The sequence below is a fragment of the Musca domestica genome, unplaced genomic scaffold, assembly GCF_030504385.1.
Source record: "Musca domestica strain aabys unplaced genomic scaffold, Musca_domestica.polishedcontigs.V.1.1 162, whole genome shotgun sequence".
Lineage (NCBI taxonomy): Eukaryota > Metazoa > Arthropoda > Insecta > Diptera > Muscidae > Musca > Musca domestica.
This window is the reverse complement of record NW_026712223.1, coordinates 795,263-812,387: the sequence shown is the minus strand read 5'-3', so window position 1 is coordinate 812,387 and position 17,125 is coordinate 795,263. Positions and strand designations below refer to the sequence as shown.

The 17,125-nt window shown below is 37.7% G+C and overlaps 1 protein-coding gene across 6 annotated transcripts in view; it reads left to right on the top strand.

Moving 5' to 3' along the window:
• Nucleotides 1-15,595, top strand: part of LOC131801495 (protein Teyrha-meyrha-like) — a 32,375-nt gene extending 16,780 nt beyond the window's left edge. Inside the window, exons 2-8 of one of the 6 annotated variants that reach the window (XM_059120250.1) lie at nt 261-509; nt 636-783; nt 12,080-12,591; nt 13,226-13,838; nt 13,909-14,116; nt 14,180-14,489; nt 14,691-15,595. In XM_059120250.1, coding sequence (XP_058976233.1) covers nt 261-509; nt 636-783; nt 12,080-12,591; nt 13,226-13,838; nt 13,909-14,116; nt 14,180-14,489; nt 14,691-14,942 — 2,292 coding nt within the window. In that variant the 3' untranslated portion in view covers nt 14,943-15,595. Of the gene's footprint in view, nt 1-245; nt 510-635; nt 784-12,079; nt 12,592-13,225; nt 13,839-13,908; nt 14,117-14,179; nt 14,553-14,690 lie in introns of all 6 variants that reach the window. The other 5 variants (XM_059120246.1, XM_059120247.1, XM_059120245.1 and 2 more) reach the window with 5 other exon arrangements.
• The last annotated feature ends 1,530 nt before the right edge of the window (nt 15,596-17,125 follow it).

Here is a 17,125-nt window from a genome sequence, read left to right as displayed (position 1 = left end):
CAAAAAATAAGGATTATCTACAAACTGACCATATGTATTTTCCCAATACTTTTTTGCATAAGTTTCCCATTTTTCCCAACCCTCTAAAAGGGGTCAAGTTGGCTTAAGTTGTCATCAAATGATAAACCAATCAATAATTTGAGAAAATATGAGGAACGGTGGGTTGTGGTGGGTTGGAAAATTCCTTATAACCCTTGTTATCTTTGCCTCAACATCGATTTTAGCCCAACTCTACTCATTCACAGTACCCTTTCTTGCAGTTACCTGACGCCAAAGATCTCCACAACATGTCACTAGTCGGCAGTTATGGCTCCCACTTGCTGCACACCTTCCATCCCCATCTCCTGCAGACCCTCAACCACAACATGCTGGCGGCAAATGGCTCAGCGGCGGCGGCCAGTTACTTTGCCAGCGAACGAGCCGCTCTGGGCAAGCCGTCGGTGTTGGGTAATTTCCAATTGCCATCGGCATTTTCACCGCCAAAATACATTGGAATTTCACTGGACCAGGTAAGTGGTGGTGCTAGACTACGTCTTGGCTAGGCCAGACCAGCAATGATTATTTGTTGGGTAAATTTGTAAAAAAAATAAATTTAATTTTCCATGTTTTCTTCCTCTCTCTCTCTCTCTCTGCAGAATCTCTTCAATGGCAATGACTCGTTTCGCACCGACTCAGCCAGTCCCACATGCACATCCCACGAATCATTGGAGGGCTCCAACGACTACGATGCCGAAAAGGGTGAAAGTCCACGCAGCAATGCCTCCGATCCCCGGGATTTAAGGCGTAAGTGAAATGTACATGAAACCAATTTGACAGTTTCGACATTGAGATCTGTTTAGAAAGAAAAAAATATTACAAGGATAAGGGGGTGGGAGTAGGGCACACCCTTTCATCTTCTTCTTTTTTTGCAGGATAGAGGAAAAAATTTGCATGTTGCCAAATATTTGCTGATAAATTTTATTTAAATCTTTGAAACCGACTCGTGCTAAGGGATAGATAAACATCTTTTGATGAAAATGTTTCTATTTATATAAGTAATTTTGGGTTTTTGCGACTTTCCTTCTTTTTTGCAAAAATTTAAACGCTTCACTTGGTAGTGAGTTAACGAACCCCATGAGCCACGCTTGCCTTTAAACTGTTTCGGGTTTGGCAAATTTTGATGAAATGCTATCGCCCTGCCGTCGTTCATTGACTTTTGCCTGCTCCTCCTTTTTTGCATATCGCAGATAAGACGTTTATTGGTGGCATTTTAAATAAAAAATTTAATAAAAAAATTGGCTTGCTTTATCTTGATTGAAATTGTCAAGAAGTACTCATCCCTGACTTGAAGGCACTTGAGAAGACAAACGGAAGGCGTTTAGTGGTAAATTGAAACATTTTGGCATAAAAATGGCTGAGTTCCGTGGTCGTATCTAACATTACATTACGTGGTCGTATCTAACATTAGCAATTCTTAGACCACAAGGTGTGCCGGCATATTGTACCCGGAAAAAGGTAGAGAAAATTTCAGAACAACACGGATAACGTTTACATCCTATCTTGATAACATGGATAACAGTTGTAGCCTATCAGGATGACGTGAAAACGTGTTAATCCTATGAAGGCAACGCAAATATCACTTACAGGCCATTTCGGTAACGTGGATAAAGTTTACAACATATCTGGATAACATGGATAAAAATTACAGCTCATATAGATAACGTGGATATTTTCTACAGCCTCTCAGAATAACATGGAAAATGTGGATAACATTTACAGACTATCAGGACAATGTTGATAACACTAAAGGTCTGTAAGGATAATGTCAATAATATGTACAGTCTATCAGGATAAACCGGATAACATTTGCATCCTATTCGGATAACGCAGATAATGGTTAACCATTACAGCCTATCACGTGAATAACATTAAGAGAACATTAGGATAACGTGGATAACGTTTACAGCCTATCAGGAAAATATGGATAAAATATACAGCAACTCAGGATAACACGGATAATATTTACAGTTTATTAGGACCATCGGGATAACGTGGATAACATACACAGGCTATTAGGTTACGTGGATTACATATTTAGCCAAGTAGGGAAACGTGGATAACGTTTATGGCCCTTCAGGATAATATGGATAAAATGTACACTCCATCAGGATAAAATGGATAACATTGTTATGCCATTTTGATGGTGTTGGTAACAGTTTATCGTATCAGAACAACAATTGTGCTGTGGCAGAACAACGTGGATAACATTTTTACCATGTCAGAATAACGTGGATTACATTTTAATTGCATCAGGATAACGTGGATAACATGTTTACTACATTTGCATAACGCGGATTAACATGGAAAACATTATTACAATATCAGAATGACCTGGATCCTAGCAGGATAAAGTGGATAACATTTGCAGCCTTTTAGCATAGAGAGGATAACATTTAAATTATGTCAGGATAACGTGGATAAAAATTTAATCGCATTAGAATAATTTGGATAACGATTTTGTCGTATGAAGATAACGTGGATAACATTTTTACAGCATGAGGATAATACGGATAACATTTTTAACATATCGGGATAACATAGACATCATTTTTACAGCGTCAGGATAAAGCGGATAACATTTTACAATATAAAGATAACGCAGATAATATGTTTAACGTATTCGGATAACGCGAATAATAATTTAATCGCATTAGAATAACCTGGATAGGGGATTTGACGTATGAGGATAACGTGGATAACATTTTTTACAGTATGAGGATAATACGGATAACATTTTTAACATATCGGGATAACATGGACATTACTTTTACAGCGTCAGGATAAAGCGGATAACATTTATACAATATAAAAATGATGAGGATATTATGTTTAATGTATCCGGATAACGTGGATAATAATTTAATCGCATTAGAATAATCTGGATAGGGAGTTTGCCGTATAAAGATAACGTGGATAACATTTTTACAGTATGTGTATAAAACGGATAACATGTTTAACATATCGGGATAACATGGACATCACTTTTACAGCGTCAGGATAAAGCGGATAACATTTTTACAATATAAAAATAATGCGGATAATATGTTTAATGTATCCGGATAACGTGGATAACATTTTTACCGTGCTAGGATAAAGAGATGACATTTTAAGTACACCAGGATAGCATTTTTTATCGCATGAGGATAATGTGGGTAGCATTTTCACTGTATTAGGATAACGTGGATAACATTTGTAGAGATGATGATGATTTGTAGAGATGAAGATGACCTCGATAATATTTTTAGCTTATAAAGGTGACGTGGATAATCTTTTTACAGTATGAGGATAATACGGATAACATTTTTAATACATCGGAATAACAGACATACCATATTTACAGTATCAGGATAAAGCGGATAACGTTTTTACATTATCAAGATAACGCGGATAATATGTTTGACGTATCAGAACAACGTGGATAACATTTTAAACGTGTCAGGATAAAGTGGATAAACTTTTAAATACATCAGGATAACATTTTTATCGCATGAGGATAATGTGGATAGCATTCTCACTGTATTAGGATAACGTGGATAACATTTGTAGAGTATCAGGATGACCTCGATAATATTTTTAGCTTATAAATGTATCGTGGATAATATTTTTACAGAATCAGGATAACACGGATAACATTTCTTAATACATCTTAATACATATTTAGAGTATCCGGATAAATCGGATAACGTTTTAACATTATCAAAATAACGCGGATAAAATGTTTGACGTATCACAACAACGTGGATAACTTTTTTAACGTGTCAGGATAAAGTGGATAAACTTTTAAATACGTCAGGATAACTTGGATAACATTTTTAGCGTTTCAGGACGAAGTAGATAATTTTTTAAATACGCCAGGATAATTTGGATAACATTTGTATCACAAGAGGATAAAATGGATGGCATTCTTACTCAATTAGGATAAAGCGGATATCATTTTTACAGTATCTGAATAACCTGGATAATAGTTTTACCTTTTAAAACTAACGTGGATAGCATTTTTAGATTATCCAGATAACGCGGATAAGATTTTTAACGTATAAGGATAATGTGGATAACAGTTTTGTCTCATCCGGATAGGGATATAATTGTTACAGTATCAGGTTACATTGGAAAACACTTCAGCATATTCGAAGGATAACATAACATTTCAGAATATCAGGATAAAACGGATAACATTGGTATCCGGGTAATGTGGGCCTCACGTTACAACAGCTATGGATAATAAATTTACCGTTATCCGAATTAATTCCCCTTTATCCGAATTAACTTCCCATTATCCGAATATCGAATAATATCAATTGTCCTTTTCCAATTAATCCGCCGAACAATTAGAGCAAATTAAACGCGACCATCCAGACGAGGTCAGCGAGTAAACAACACGACGATGGCAACATTTGTATTTGAATTATTTGTTGTAATTAATTTTGAAACATTTTGGTTGTTGTTTGTATTGTTGTTGTTGCTGCTCTGACGATTATAGCTAATAACAAACTCCAACTACGAAAATGAACATTTGTCCGACCGACCATCCATTCATTCATTCTCTTAAAATAACAACATAATTCATTAGATTCACACAACAACAATAAATCGCTGAGCTCGAAGAAGGGGTGGAGGTAGTTCCCAACAACAGGGCTGCAAACATATGGAGGGTGTTGTGAATGGGTTGAATTGTATTGGAGGGTGGGGACAACAATCGGAACTCTTTACGACGAGAGAACATCAAAAGCAATAAACAAAAAATGTTGCCAAAGCTGCTGCCAGCCAGCCAGCAGCCAACAAAAACAACAAATAAACAAAACCACCAGAGAGTGGTTGTTGTTGGTTGGTCGCTCGGTCGGTCGGGTTTGCTCACACTGCAGTGGCATACAAAACTCGAAGGATAAAGACACTTCAACCAAGTGCGATGATGATGACGGCGTCTATTGTTGTTGTTGTTGGTTCGACGTGGTGTGGCATGCCCTGGCATGGCATGGAATGCACAAAACATCCACACAAAGCGCCAAAAGTCAAAAGTCTTTGACGCCACACAAAGCCGGGAAAATGAAATTGTTTCAATACAACCCTTTAACGCTGCAAGGTGGGAGGGTGGAGAATGGGGCGAGGGGGAGGTATGGTTACATTTGTCTAAAATGTATAGGTTTCTAGAGGTGGGGAACATCAAAATTGGCTTAAGAAATATTCCAAAGAGAAGTAAGGGGTTAGAGAGGATATTTTTTATTGCCAGTTTCAATTGTTGTCGTTGTTGTTGCTGTTTTTGTTGTAGATAAGTGTTTTAAATGTCGCGTGCTGGCTTTGCTTCGCTTTTAATGAATTTATGAAATTTTCAAAAGGATTTTCAAAAAAAGTACTCAACAAGCCGGTACTTTTTTTAGTGGAACATGCTACATGTTGCCAGAACGTGAACGGAAAAAATAATACTTGGATGTTCTTCGTTGTTGACATCAACTGAATGACGTCAAAGACACGAAAAATTGAACGCTCACTTAATTACGTTATAATTGCCATTGTTTAGACACAGAGGCGAGCTGGCGGAAGAGCTGTTCTTTTCTTTGGCCTCTGCGACATTGTAGCAGAAGAGAGCCAATTTTTTGGCTTAAGTATTGTAAATATGAATATTTCAAAGCAAATTGCCGCCGGGTTTTTTGCATGGGAAGACCAACAATAGGCCAAGCTTCTGGATCCTTAATTAACTGTAATTTATTGGAAGTCTGGAGGGAGGGGTCGAGATGTACTTAAATTAGCCGCGATTAAAATATTACAGTACTGAGAAATAACCTGGCTTCAATGGTGTCTAAAACCTCGATATCTTGGATCCCAACTCACTTTCCACCAAATGTTAAACCCAATCGGTATTCGAACCTGAAATATTTGCCTATTTATAACTCAAAGTCGTTTTTTTTACCCTACACCACAAGATAGGCCCATAGTTCCATTTGATGATCTGCATAGAATCGCTTTCTGAGGCGATTTATGCATGGCCGTCAGTTCCTCTGTCCGTCCGTCTGTTTGTCAAAGTACAGGTCGCATTTATTGACCGATTCAAATGACATTTTGCACAAGTATCGTTTGACCCAAGGACGAACCCTATTGGAAGTGGAGATAATCGGTCAAAATTTCGGTATAGCTCCCATATACCTCTTATATATTGTTAATCCGATTTGTTATTTTTGTCCTTCGCAGCCGTAATATGCACTCTGTAACAACCATACTTGGCGGAAATATATCAAATATAGCACAGAAATACCTTTGCCAAATTTTATCGAGATCGGTTCAGATTAGGATATGGCTCCCGTATATATACCTTCGTCCGATTTGCTTTTTATTGTGCACCAAATGTGTAATATTGGACCAAATGGGATGAAATTTGGCATTTACGACCAAATTGAGCCTAGAAACAAGTATGTCAAATTTGAAAATCCGTTCAGATATAGGTATAGCTCCCATATTTATTGTTCATCCGATTTGTTATATTTGTTCTTCACAGCCGTAGTATTCACTCCATAACAATACATCAAACTCAGTTCAAAAATACCTTCGACAAATTTTATCGAGATCGGTTCAGATTTGATCTTTGCACGATTTCAGCAAAAACAGGGTGAGATAAAAAAAACTGAAACAAAGTCAAACGCCATAATTTTTAATTTTTTTTTTTAAATTTTATTGAAATAAAGCAAAAAATGTCGGAAATAGCATCAAATTTTAGAATTAGTTTCGATTTGTTCGAATTGGTCACTTTTGGTACGAATTATGGCCTTCAAACTGCCAATGAAATCCTCGCACGCTGCCCGAATGTTGCTGGGCGGTATTTTGGCCCATTCCTGGCGAAGCGCTTGCTTGAGGTGATCGACACTTTGGTATTTTTTAGTCCAACCTTGTTTTCCAAAACACTCCAGACACATTTGTCCAACGGATTGGTATCCAGAGATTTTGGTGGTCATTGTGCGCTGGAAATGAAGTGAGGAACCTCATATTGTAACCATTCTCGGGTGACGCGTGCTGAGTGTCATGGTGCTGAGTCCTGTTGGAATGTCCAAGGTCTGCGGCCAAAATGTATGCGTGCCCCAGGCTTTAATACACCCTCCAGAATATTTTCGCGATAATAATCAGCATTTATTCTGATGCCACGGTCGATTAATACGAGCGGAGAGCAATTATCGGTTGTTATGGCGGCCCACACCATCACCATGGCCGGCGCTTGAGTTCTGGTGGCCAACCTAAGGTGCACATTTTCAGCTGAACTCTTTGACAAGTAAACATGATCATTTTGTTTATTTACAAACTGCTGGACAACGATTTTTTTCTCATCGGAGATCGAAGAAAACCAAATTCGGCAGTTCACCACTTTCTGCCAAGCGAAGCAACCCTTTAGCTCTTTTGAGTCTATTTTCTTTCTGTTGCGGTGTAAATTCTTGCACTTTTTGGAATTTCAATGGCTCCACCCCGAGCTCATTTTTCAATATTTGCCGAATGAAATATTGCGAAATGTTCAGCTCACGAGCCACTTTTCCGCCACTGCGACGTGGGTTAGAGTACTCCAGCATTTAAATGTGAATAAATCTTTTGTGTCTCGTACCATCGCTCATTACCCTGATACAGGTAGCGTAGCCCGACGTCAAGGAGGTGGACGGAAGAAAACAGCAACATCAGCAGATGTGGTTCGAAAAGTATAGAAGCGACTTGATCGAAACCGCGACGAAGTGGCCGAAAAATCGCTCGTGAGCTGAACATATCTCAATATTCCATTCGGCAAATATTGAAAAATTAAACAAATGCCTCGGCAAATTTAGTAGAAATCGATTGAGAGGAGGTTATTCCTCTCATATATTGGAGGATCTTCCTCTCATATATAATTTCCTTTGGTATGATTTAATTCTCATAAATTCCCCATAAAACTTTTATTTGTTATATGAAGCTCTACTATATATCCAAAGGGGTGTAGGGTATCACAAAGTCGTCCCTTTCCGACTTTTAGGCTTTCTTTACTGATTTTTTATTTTATATAATTTTTCTATATATTTTTTTTTTTAGAAAAAAATACCCATATCCATATCAAATGCCTAAATTGAAGCAACCAAAACATGATACTTCTTGTTTCCTCACATGTCCAACAAATATTTGTTGTCCCAATTTGTTGTAATGCTACACACTACTTTGATGGCTAATTTTCAAGCAATTACCCCTGGCCACAAGTCACCACCCTCTCTCAACTTTCAACTAAACTCCCCGGAGTAGTTATAGCCAGCCTTAATAATTTGATGGATGATGATTTTGTGGAATTTTTATATTAAAATTCAGACAAACGACCAACGAACACACACACACAAAAACATAACCTTACTAATCGCATAGACAGCCAGTCATCCAACCAGGCAACTAACACCCCAAGTACCAGCTCCAACGAGGTATGAAATTATTATGATTTCTAAACATGTAATCTAAAATCGCATTCCAGTCGCTGTGTTCGTTCGTTCGCGCCAGTGTATCTCTTGTCCGCCGGCAGCAGAGTCGGCGGTATATCCATTGCAAATTTGTACAAGTTTATCGCCCACATTCCCCTGAGGGTAGGGAATATTTTCGTTTCTCTTTTCTCTTTTTTTTTTGTTTTTGTGGCCATTTAGCCAAACAATCAACGACCAATCAGTCGCTACTCATGTGTGTAAATAAATAAATAAACAACAGCAAAAACAACAAGAATTCGCCATTTCAGTTTCCACAGCAACACGGTAAAATGCATTTGGCAATGACGTCTGGTTCCTGGTGTTTCAATGCATGCGAATGGATGGCGTTGTCAACATCAACAACAACAATTTACTTAATTTTATTTAAAATAAAATAAAAATATTGGTTTGTTAAATGGTTAACCATGCAAATGAAATGAATGGCGTTCCAGAGGTCAGACAATGTCATGGTGCAAATAAATGCAACAAATATTGGGGTGGCCTAGACAATTTAATATTCAAGGGAAAGTAGAAAATCACGAGCATGATCCATGTATTGGAAAAAGCAACATTGAAAGATTTGAAGTAGAAAATCCAAATTTGTAATTGCAAAAAATCCACATCAAACTGTGAAGATTTTTTGGGTTTTTTTTTTCCTCCAAGCTAAACTCTTCAAAAGCCACATTTGTTGCTGTAAGGGACTTAAAAAAATAGTTGAGGAACCCGTGATGATCCTTAGAAACATTTTTAAAGAAATCCTGAATTTTGACTGTTACATTCCTAGTTGAAAAAAACCTTCAAAATCTACATTTATTGTACTCCGTTTAAGGTCCTTTAAAAAAAAATTTAAGAACCAAAATTAATAACTTTGAGAAATTTTAATAGTTCTTATATAAATTTTAAAGACTTCTGTCCTCCGAAAAATATTTTAAATAAGTCATGTTTATTTCTTTGTCCTTGGAGGGTCTTTTGCAAAAATAAATTATTGAGAGGCCATGAGAATAATATATATATATATATATATATATATATATATATATATATATATATATATATATATATATATATATATATTTTTTTTTTTTTTTTTTTTTTTTTTGAGGTCCTTGGAAACATTTCTTGAAAATATTTGTTCTTAGTGAGATCCTTGGGAATCCTTAATAAAATCTGCGAGGTCCTTGGATAAATTCCTTAAATACCCGCTTGTATTTTTTAAAAAACTGCAACCAACTTCAGACTGTTGTCATTTCTAAGCCACTCGTCCGACAGCTGTCAAAAATATTCCATTGACAGCTCATTATATTTTTTTTCCAGAAAAAAAAGTTATTCGTGATGGAATTCAAGCGGGATGGTGTGATTTCTTTTTATTTGGCTGGAAAGCCACAAGTGGCTATAATTAGAACACTCCAGCATTTAAATGTGAATAAATCTTTTGTGTCTCATACCATCACTCGTCACCGTGATACTGGATGTGAACGGAAGAAAACTGCAATAGCAACATCGGCAGAAATGGTTCGAAAAGTAAAGAAGCGTCTTGAACGAATCCCGCGTCGCAGTGGCCGAAAATATATCGCAATATTCCATTCGCCAACTATTGAGAAACGAGCTCGGGTAAAGCCATTGAAATTCGAAAAAAATGCAAGAACTTACACCGCAACAGAAAGAAAATAGACTCAAAAGAGCTAAAGAGTTGCTTTGCTAGGCCGAAAGTGGTGAACTGCCGAATTTGGTTTTCTCCTATCTCCGATGAGAAAACATTCGTTGTCCAGCAGTTTGTAAACAAACAAAATGATCGTGTTTACCAGAGGTACCAAAGAGGTCAGCTGAAAATGTGCACCTTCGGTTGGCCACCAGAACTCAAGCGCCGGCCATGGTGGTGGTGTGGTCCGCCATAACAGCCGATGGTCGTTCTCTACTCCTATTAATCGACCGTGGCATTATAATAAATGCCGAATAATATCCCAAAAATATTCTGGAGGGTGTATTAAAGCCTTGAGCACCCAAATCTTTTGGCCGCAGTCCTTGGACATTCCAACAGGACTCAGCACCATCGCACTCAACACGCGCCTATGGTTACAAAATGAGATTCCTCTTTTCATTTCCAGCGCACAATGGCCTCCGCATACCAATCCGTTGGACTATTGTGTCAGGAGTATTTCGGAAAGTAACGTTGACACTAAAAAATACCAAAGTCTCGATCACCTCAAGCAAGCGCTTCGCCGGGAATGGGCCAAAATACCGCAGAGCAACATTCGGGTGACATGTGGTTTCATTGAAATTTTATTGAAAATTGTAACGAACAACCCTAATATTATTCGTCCCATTCAAATATGTTATCCATCATTACAACCATTTACAGTACAACAACAATTGTCCGACATAATAAAATAAAACAAATTTTATACATTTTAATATCTTCCGTTTTCACGACAAAGGACTTAACTCCTCTAATATGAATAGGAAACGGAATAATATTACCATAAAAAATAAATTACCTAATATAAGCTACTGGATTCCGAGAAATGTCGTTTCAGGTGTTATAAGTTTCCATGCAGTCCTTTAGGTTTTATGAATTAAAGCTTTCCTGAATTGGACTTTTTAACCACATTTTTTTTCTATATTTTTATTCCAAGAACAACATTTAGTCCTTTTTCCCTCAAAAGCGACAAATTTAAAGTCTGGTAATGCAGGACTATCTCTCCGGTTGAATGATTGTGGTTGTTGTTGTTGCTGGCTTTGGCATACGTGTTGACTTCTACTTGTCGGTGTTGTTGTTGTTTTTGTTTCGCCCGCCCTGGTGTTAAAATCACGTCTACGACAAGTGGTAACATCAGAGGTTGGCTAAATGGCTGGTTGACTGGTCATTTGTTGTTTTTGCTGTTACATTTTTTTTTTGCTTCTGACCTTTTGTTGTGTCCTGCCATATTGTGGTCGTTGTTGGACAGCAACAGAAAAAAAAACGAAACGCTCTTTGACTGCAAATGTCAGTTGTCAGTTGCCAATTATGTAATTTCGGAAATGCAACAGTAACAACAACAACAAGAACCTATCCTGCTGTGATTTATTTAAACAAAATTAAATCATGGCATTCCACCATACCCCCGCCATTCTTATTGCCCTTTAAGCCCGAATGAATTATCACACTTTGGCCAAAGGAGAGCGAGAGAGGGGGTGAAAGGGAGAGCCATAGTCTCGTGAATCAAATACGTGTTGAAAATATTTAGAAAGCAATTAAAATTTGTAATATTTTTTCCACCAAAAAAAAAACCGAAAACTGAAAACTGAAAACATAAAAATCCATTCGGAATTCCTGCATAAATTCGAACAATATTTATGGCCATTACATGCACACACATACAGAAGGCAAGACAGACATTCAGGCAGGCACAGAAATTTGTTACATTTCCCACTCTTTATTGTTACCCCCACCCTGACTAGCAAACCTTTAAAATATTCCAATTGAATACCAGAAGGTCGTTTCAATTTGTTAGACATTAATTTAAAGATTTATTATTGTTGTTGTGTTTTTGTTGTAACGATAATCCCCACAAACAAATAAAGAGTAAACATTAAGTTTATGGTTTTTTTTCTTCTTCCAGATACCCATCGCAGTGACAAACCATCGACATCATGTGCCTCCTCCATGGCTGCCGTTTCGGCAGCAGCCGCCGCAGCTGTGGCCTCCATAGCCTCGTCACAGGCAGCAGCGGCCGCCTCTTCGGCCACGGTGTCATCACACATGTCCCACCACCCACATCATCCCCATGCTCCGCCCCACCATGTACAGCATCATTTACCCCCGCTCAGTGCCCATCATCATCACCATCATCCGAACAGCAGCCTCTTGGCAGCGGCCAGTATGAGCCATAGTTTGGGCTTGGGTGGTCCACCGGGTCTGAGACCACCACCAGGCCATATACCAGATATGTGTCCTGTTTGCGGCATTAAACTATCAGCCGATGAGTGGAACTCTCATTTTCTAACGGAACTGGATCGTTTGTATAAATTGAGTTCCGGCATGGAGAGATCGAATTTACAGGCCACTTATATGTTTGCCCAACCCTGCCCCTCACAAGAGAATGCCATTAGAACCAGCCATAATCGTTGGGAGGTAAGTAGAGGTTGGAGAGACTTAGACTCAACATGGGCGGGGGGGAAATTGGGTCAAATTTAGGAAATGTTGAGGCAACATTGAGAAATTTTGAGGGAACATTGAGAAATGTTGAGGTAACATTGAGAAATGTTGAAGGAACATTGAAAAATGTTGAGGCAACATTGAGAAATGCTGATTCAAGATTAAGAAATGTTGATGCAACATTAATAAATGTTGAGGCAACATTGAGAAATGGATTCAACATTACTCATTAAAAAAAGTTGCTGAACATTTTTTTTCATAAAAAGTGGTTACTTCAGAATTTTGAAATTTTGCTCCACAATTGAATAAATGTTGCTTCAACATTGTGAACTTCGCGAAATGTTGCTTCGGCATTACAAAAATGTTTTGCTACATAAAAAGGTTGCTCAACATTAAAAAGTGTTGCTTCAGCGTTTCAAAAGTGTTGTCGATAACATTTTTGGTTCAGCCTTTGAAAAAATGTTGCTTCAGCATTGAAAACAGTGTCGGTGCCAAATTGAATAAAAAAATAACTCAATATTCAGAACTTTTCGAAATGTTTGAAAATCTCAAAATTGATGTCGGTAATTAAAATTCTATTTTTTTTTTTCTAAATTCTCTCCCCCATCAGACCTTCCAAAGAATACGCAACAATCGCCAGAATCGTTTGCGCATCAAGGTACGTAAGCGTAAATATGGCGACATGTATTTCATGGAGAATATGTTTTGCAATTCCTGTCCGATTTGCAAGAGGAAATACGCCCTCGAGGTTGGTGGTAAACTGCCAGATGATGAGAATAAGCAACAGGATGAAATCGAAACTGTAGATGTGGAATCTTGCAATGATGATGTACCTGATTCGAATTCGGAAATGTCACAGGTACATCATGCTCATATGCCAGCTCTCAGTGGGAGTAGCAGCCATAGTAGTAGCCATAGCAGTTCAGGTGGTGGTGGTGGAGGTGCCAGTACCCCAGGTGGGGCTAATTTGCACAACAGTAATAGCCAGCCGGGAAAATTGGATGGCATACTGTACAGAACTGCCAATTGTGCCATAAGTAAGGATAATATGCATCAGACAGCCGAGGAGGATATTAGCACAAATGTGGCCACCACCACCACCACCAGTGGCAGTAACAGCAGCAATAGCAGCAGTGCTGGAAGTAGCAGCAATTGGACAGAAGCTCACAATCCAGGCAGTAATATCAACAGCCATACGAATGCGGGTCAGGGGCATATATCAGGTAACATAGCTACTTTTATTTAAGAGAATGCCAGAGAAGATTTCAAGAAATATCTCTTGCTTGGTTTTAGTGAAAAATGTCAGCGAATTATCCTCGACAACCCATCATTACTACAATGCCGATTCCTGCAATGAGGAACGCAGCGCCAAGGACATGTCCATGGATACTTGCAATAATGACAGCGATGAGGATGTTATTGTGGATGATGATGATTCCATTAAAATGACAAGCTATAACAAGAAGAGGAAATATGAAGAGGCCATGGTGGGCAGTAGCAGGTAAGACACAGAAAAAAGAAAGTAAAGGCGTAAATCCGTTACCAATAACAAATAAAATTATAGAATTTCAGACAACCCCTCACCGGTGGAGGAGAGGCCACGTTCTGAGCCCCAGGTTACCAGTACCGAAACCACCGTGGAAAATCCCCATAACAATAATAATAACAACAACACCACAAAATACACAGCATTTGAAGATTTGAGAAGTAAACACATGACCCATCACGGCCAGCAGCTGCAAATGCAGCATCACCAACCACTTGAAGGGGATTCACCCAATGGCCATGGCCATGGACAGGTGGCACCACCACATCCCGGCCTCATGCCAGGCCTTGCAGCAGCACAACAACAACAGCAACAATTGGACTCAAAGGTGGGAAATAGTTCGGAAATAAAACCCGACAATGAAGATGATAACAAATGTTTCATTTGTAAGGTAAATTTTTCAGTTTTGTTAGGGCCTGCCAGGGCAGAGTTTCCTGCCCCGGTTATTTTTATTTGCAATTTTATTGAAAAAAAAAAAACGATTGTTGTAATTGTTGTTTTAACTTTTCAAACATTTTCTATCATTAAGACAGGTATAAAGGACTTTGCGTCGGACACATTTTTGAGGGGGCGTAACTTTTATTTCCATCAGAGTTGTGCCAATGTCATGAGCAGTTATCGTTTGAACAAAGAACTTCAGCAGCAGCAACAACAGCAACATCTTCATCAACAAACCGAAGTTGGCAGCAGTGATAAACCAGCCACGGTGACACAATCCCAACCGCTGCCAACTTCACAGCAACATGTTGACAATGGCCAGGCAACACACAAAGAAAGTTAAGACAATGAGAATTGGAGTAATAACTATAGCGAAAATAAATTGAGAGAATAAAAACAAAGAGAATCTAATTTGTTGCCATACAAGAAGGAGAAATTCTGATAAATTTAGATGTATAGCAACATGTTGCCGGACTGGGGCAACATTCAGAAAAGTCCAGTTATTTCAATGTCAAATCATCAAATGACAAGTCTAATTGATGTCAAGTATAAATCTGTGAAAAATTGGAAGGGATTTTAAGTCGAGAAAAACAAAAAAAAACATTATAGCAACTTGTTGCTAGACTAGGATTTTTCCTGCAACATTTGAAGAGAAAATGCTCAAAGCCCATAGAATTTATGCAAATTATGATAGATCATGGTTAAGCAAATGCTCTCCTTACTCGGAAATAAATTTCACAGAGGATTTTACATGAATCACCAAAATCTTTTGCAACATGTTGCCAGACACATGTGTACAACAGCCACTACCATCTACCACGATATCTTCAAAAAGGCCATAAACCACAAAATAAAATATGAAAGAAGTATAATTTAGATAAGAATTTTAATAATTTAATGAAAAAATTTAGAGACCCCCTTCCCCCTCTGTCCCTACAATCAAAGAACGCGACAAAACATATAAAGAATTTATTAGAGAAAAAGGAGAAAAGTAAAATAGCAATTTAAATGTAGTTAAAGAAAAAGAAAATAAATTATATTTAAAATGTAACAAATAAATTTCAATTTAAATGTATAAAAATTATAATTATCATCTAAGAATATATTAAAAAAAATCCATGTAAATTTTGTTTTTCTTTTGTCTAGGTAACTTAAGTGTAGATTGGATTGTAAAAAACAAGTTAAGTTCTCCCTTCCCCCTTGTAATGCCTCTCTGTAGATCTTTTCTTTTTGTTCCCCACATTTCTGTTAGATAATTTTTCTTAAAGGCTTCAAACAAACAAACCCCTAATTGCCCTAAATGTATTAATAATAAGTGTGTAATTGTTATTTATATAATTTTAACTTAATCTAATTGTAATTAAATAAAAATATTTTAAATTAATGCAAAAACAAAACAAACAAAAATCATAAGAAATAAAATACACATATTTTAAAACAAATACAAAAAAATGAAATAAATAACAAAATACTAACGATAAACATGTTTTCGGATTTTTTTATTTATTGGGGTCATTGTTAGGTAAGTCAAAGTTTATACCATTCCCTAAAGTAATTCATGAATATTTCCCATTACTTGTCCATAGTATACTTCGAAAATCCTCTGCTGACTTTTAACAAAATTGCAAAAATTCTCCACTGACCTATAGAAGACTTCGAAGATCTTATAATGATTCAAAAAGTCCTCCTGCTGATCTGTAAAAGGTCGCAGGTAGCAAAGACACCTGTCCTAGAAAACCTTACGGGGACTTCTGCCTTCCACGAACCTATAGGTAAAACCTGCAAGGCTTTCTGCTGATTTATAGAAGACCCCAGAAGCATTATTTTGACCAATGGAGGTCTCGGAAGTCTTCTTTTGATCTACAGAAGACCCCTAAAGACTCCTCAATTGACCACCTGTAAGATTTTCTACTGGCCTACTAACGACTTCGGCAGATCTTATCTCGATGCCTACCACTGACCTAGAGAAGACCTCAGAATTCTTATACTAGAAAGCTTAGGATGTCCTGGAGAAGATCTTGTCCAAATTCAGCTGTTGTATGGATGAAGACCTCTGATTTATCCTATTGACTTCTTCAAGGACACTTTATAGTTCTTCTACTGCCCTGAAGAAGTCCTCAGAGGCTTAAAACTTGCAAAGAGACGATTTTAAAGCTTTAACACAGGAACTATCTAAAAGATCTGGGATGCCTGTTCAGGAGAAAAAGAAGACCTCCAAGGACTCCTGCTGCTGTTCCAGAGAAGAAAAAGAAGACCTCCGATGTCTTCTCCTGCTGTTCCGGAGAAGAAAAAGAAGACATCCGAGGTCTTCTTCTGCTCTTCCATAGAAGAGCAGACCTCCTTTATAGAAGGAGAAGACCTCCTTCATGGATGAAGACTTTCGAGGTATGCTGCTGATTTATGGATGACGTCAGAGGTTTTCTGTTGGTCTAAACATGACCTCAAAGGTATTTTAATGACTTCTAGAAGATATTAGAAGTATTTTACTAATCTTACCATGGGAAGGCTTAAAGGTCCTCCCATGAC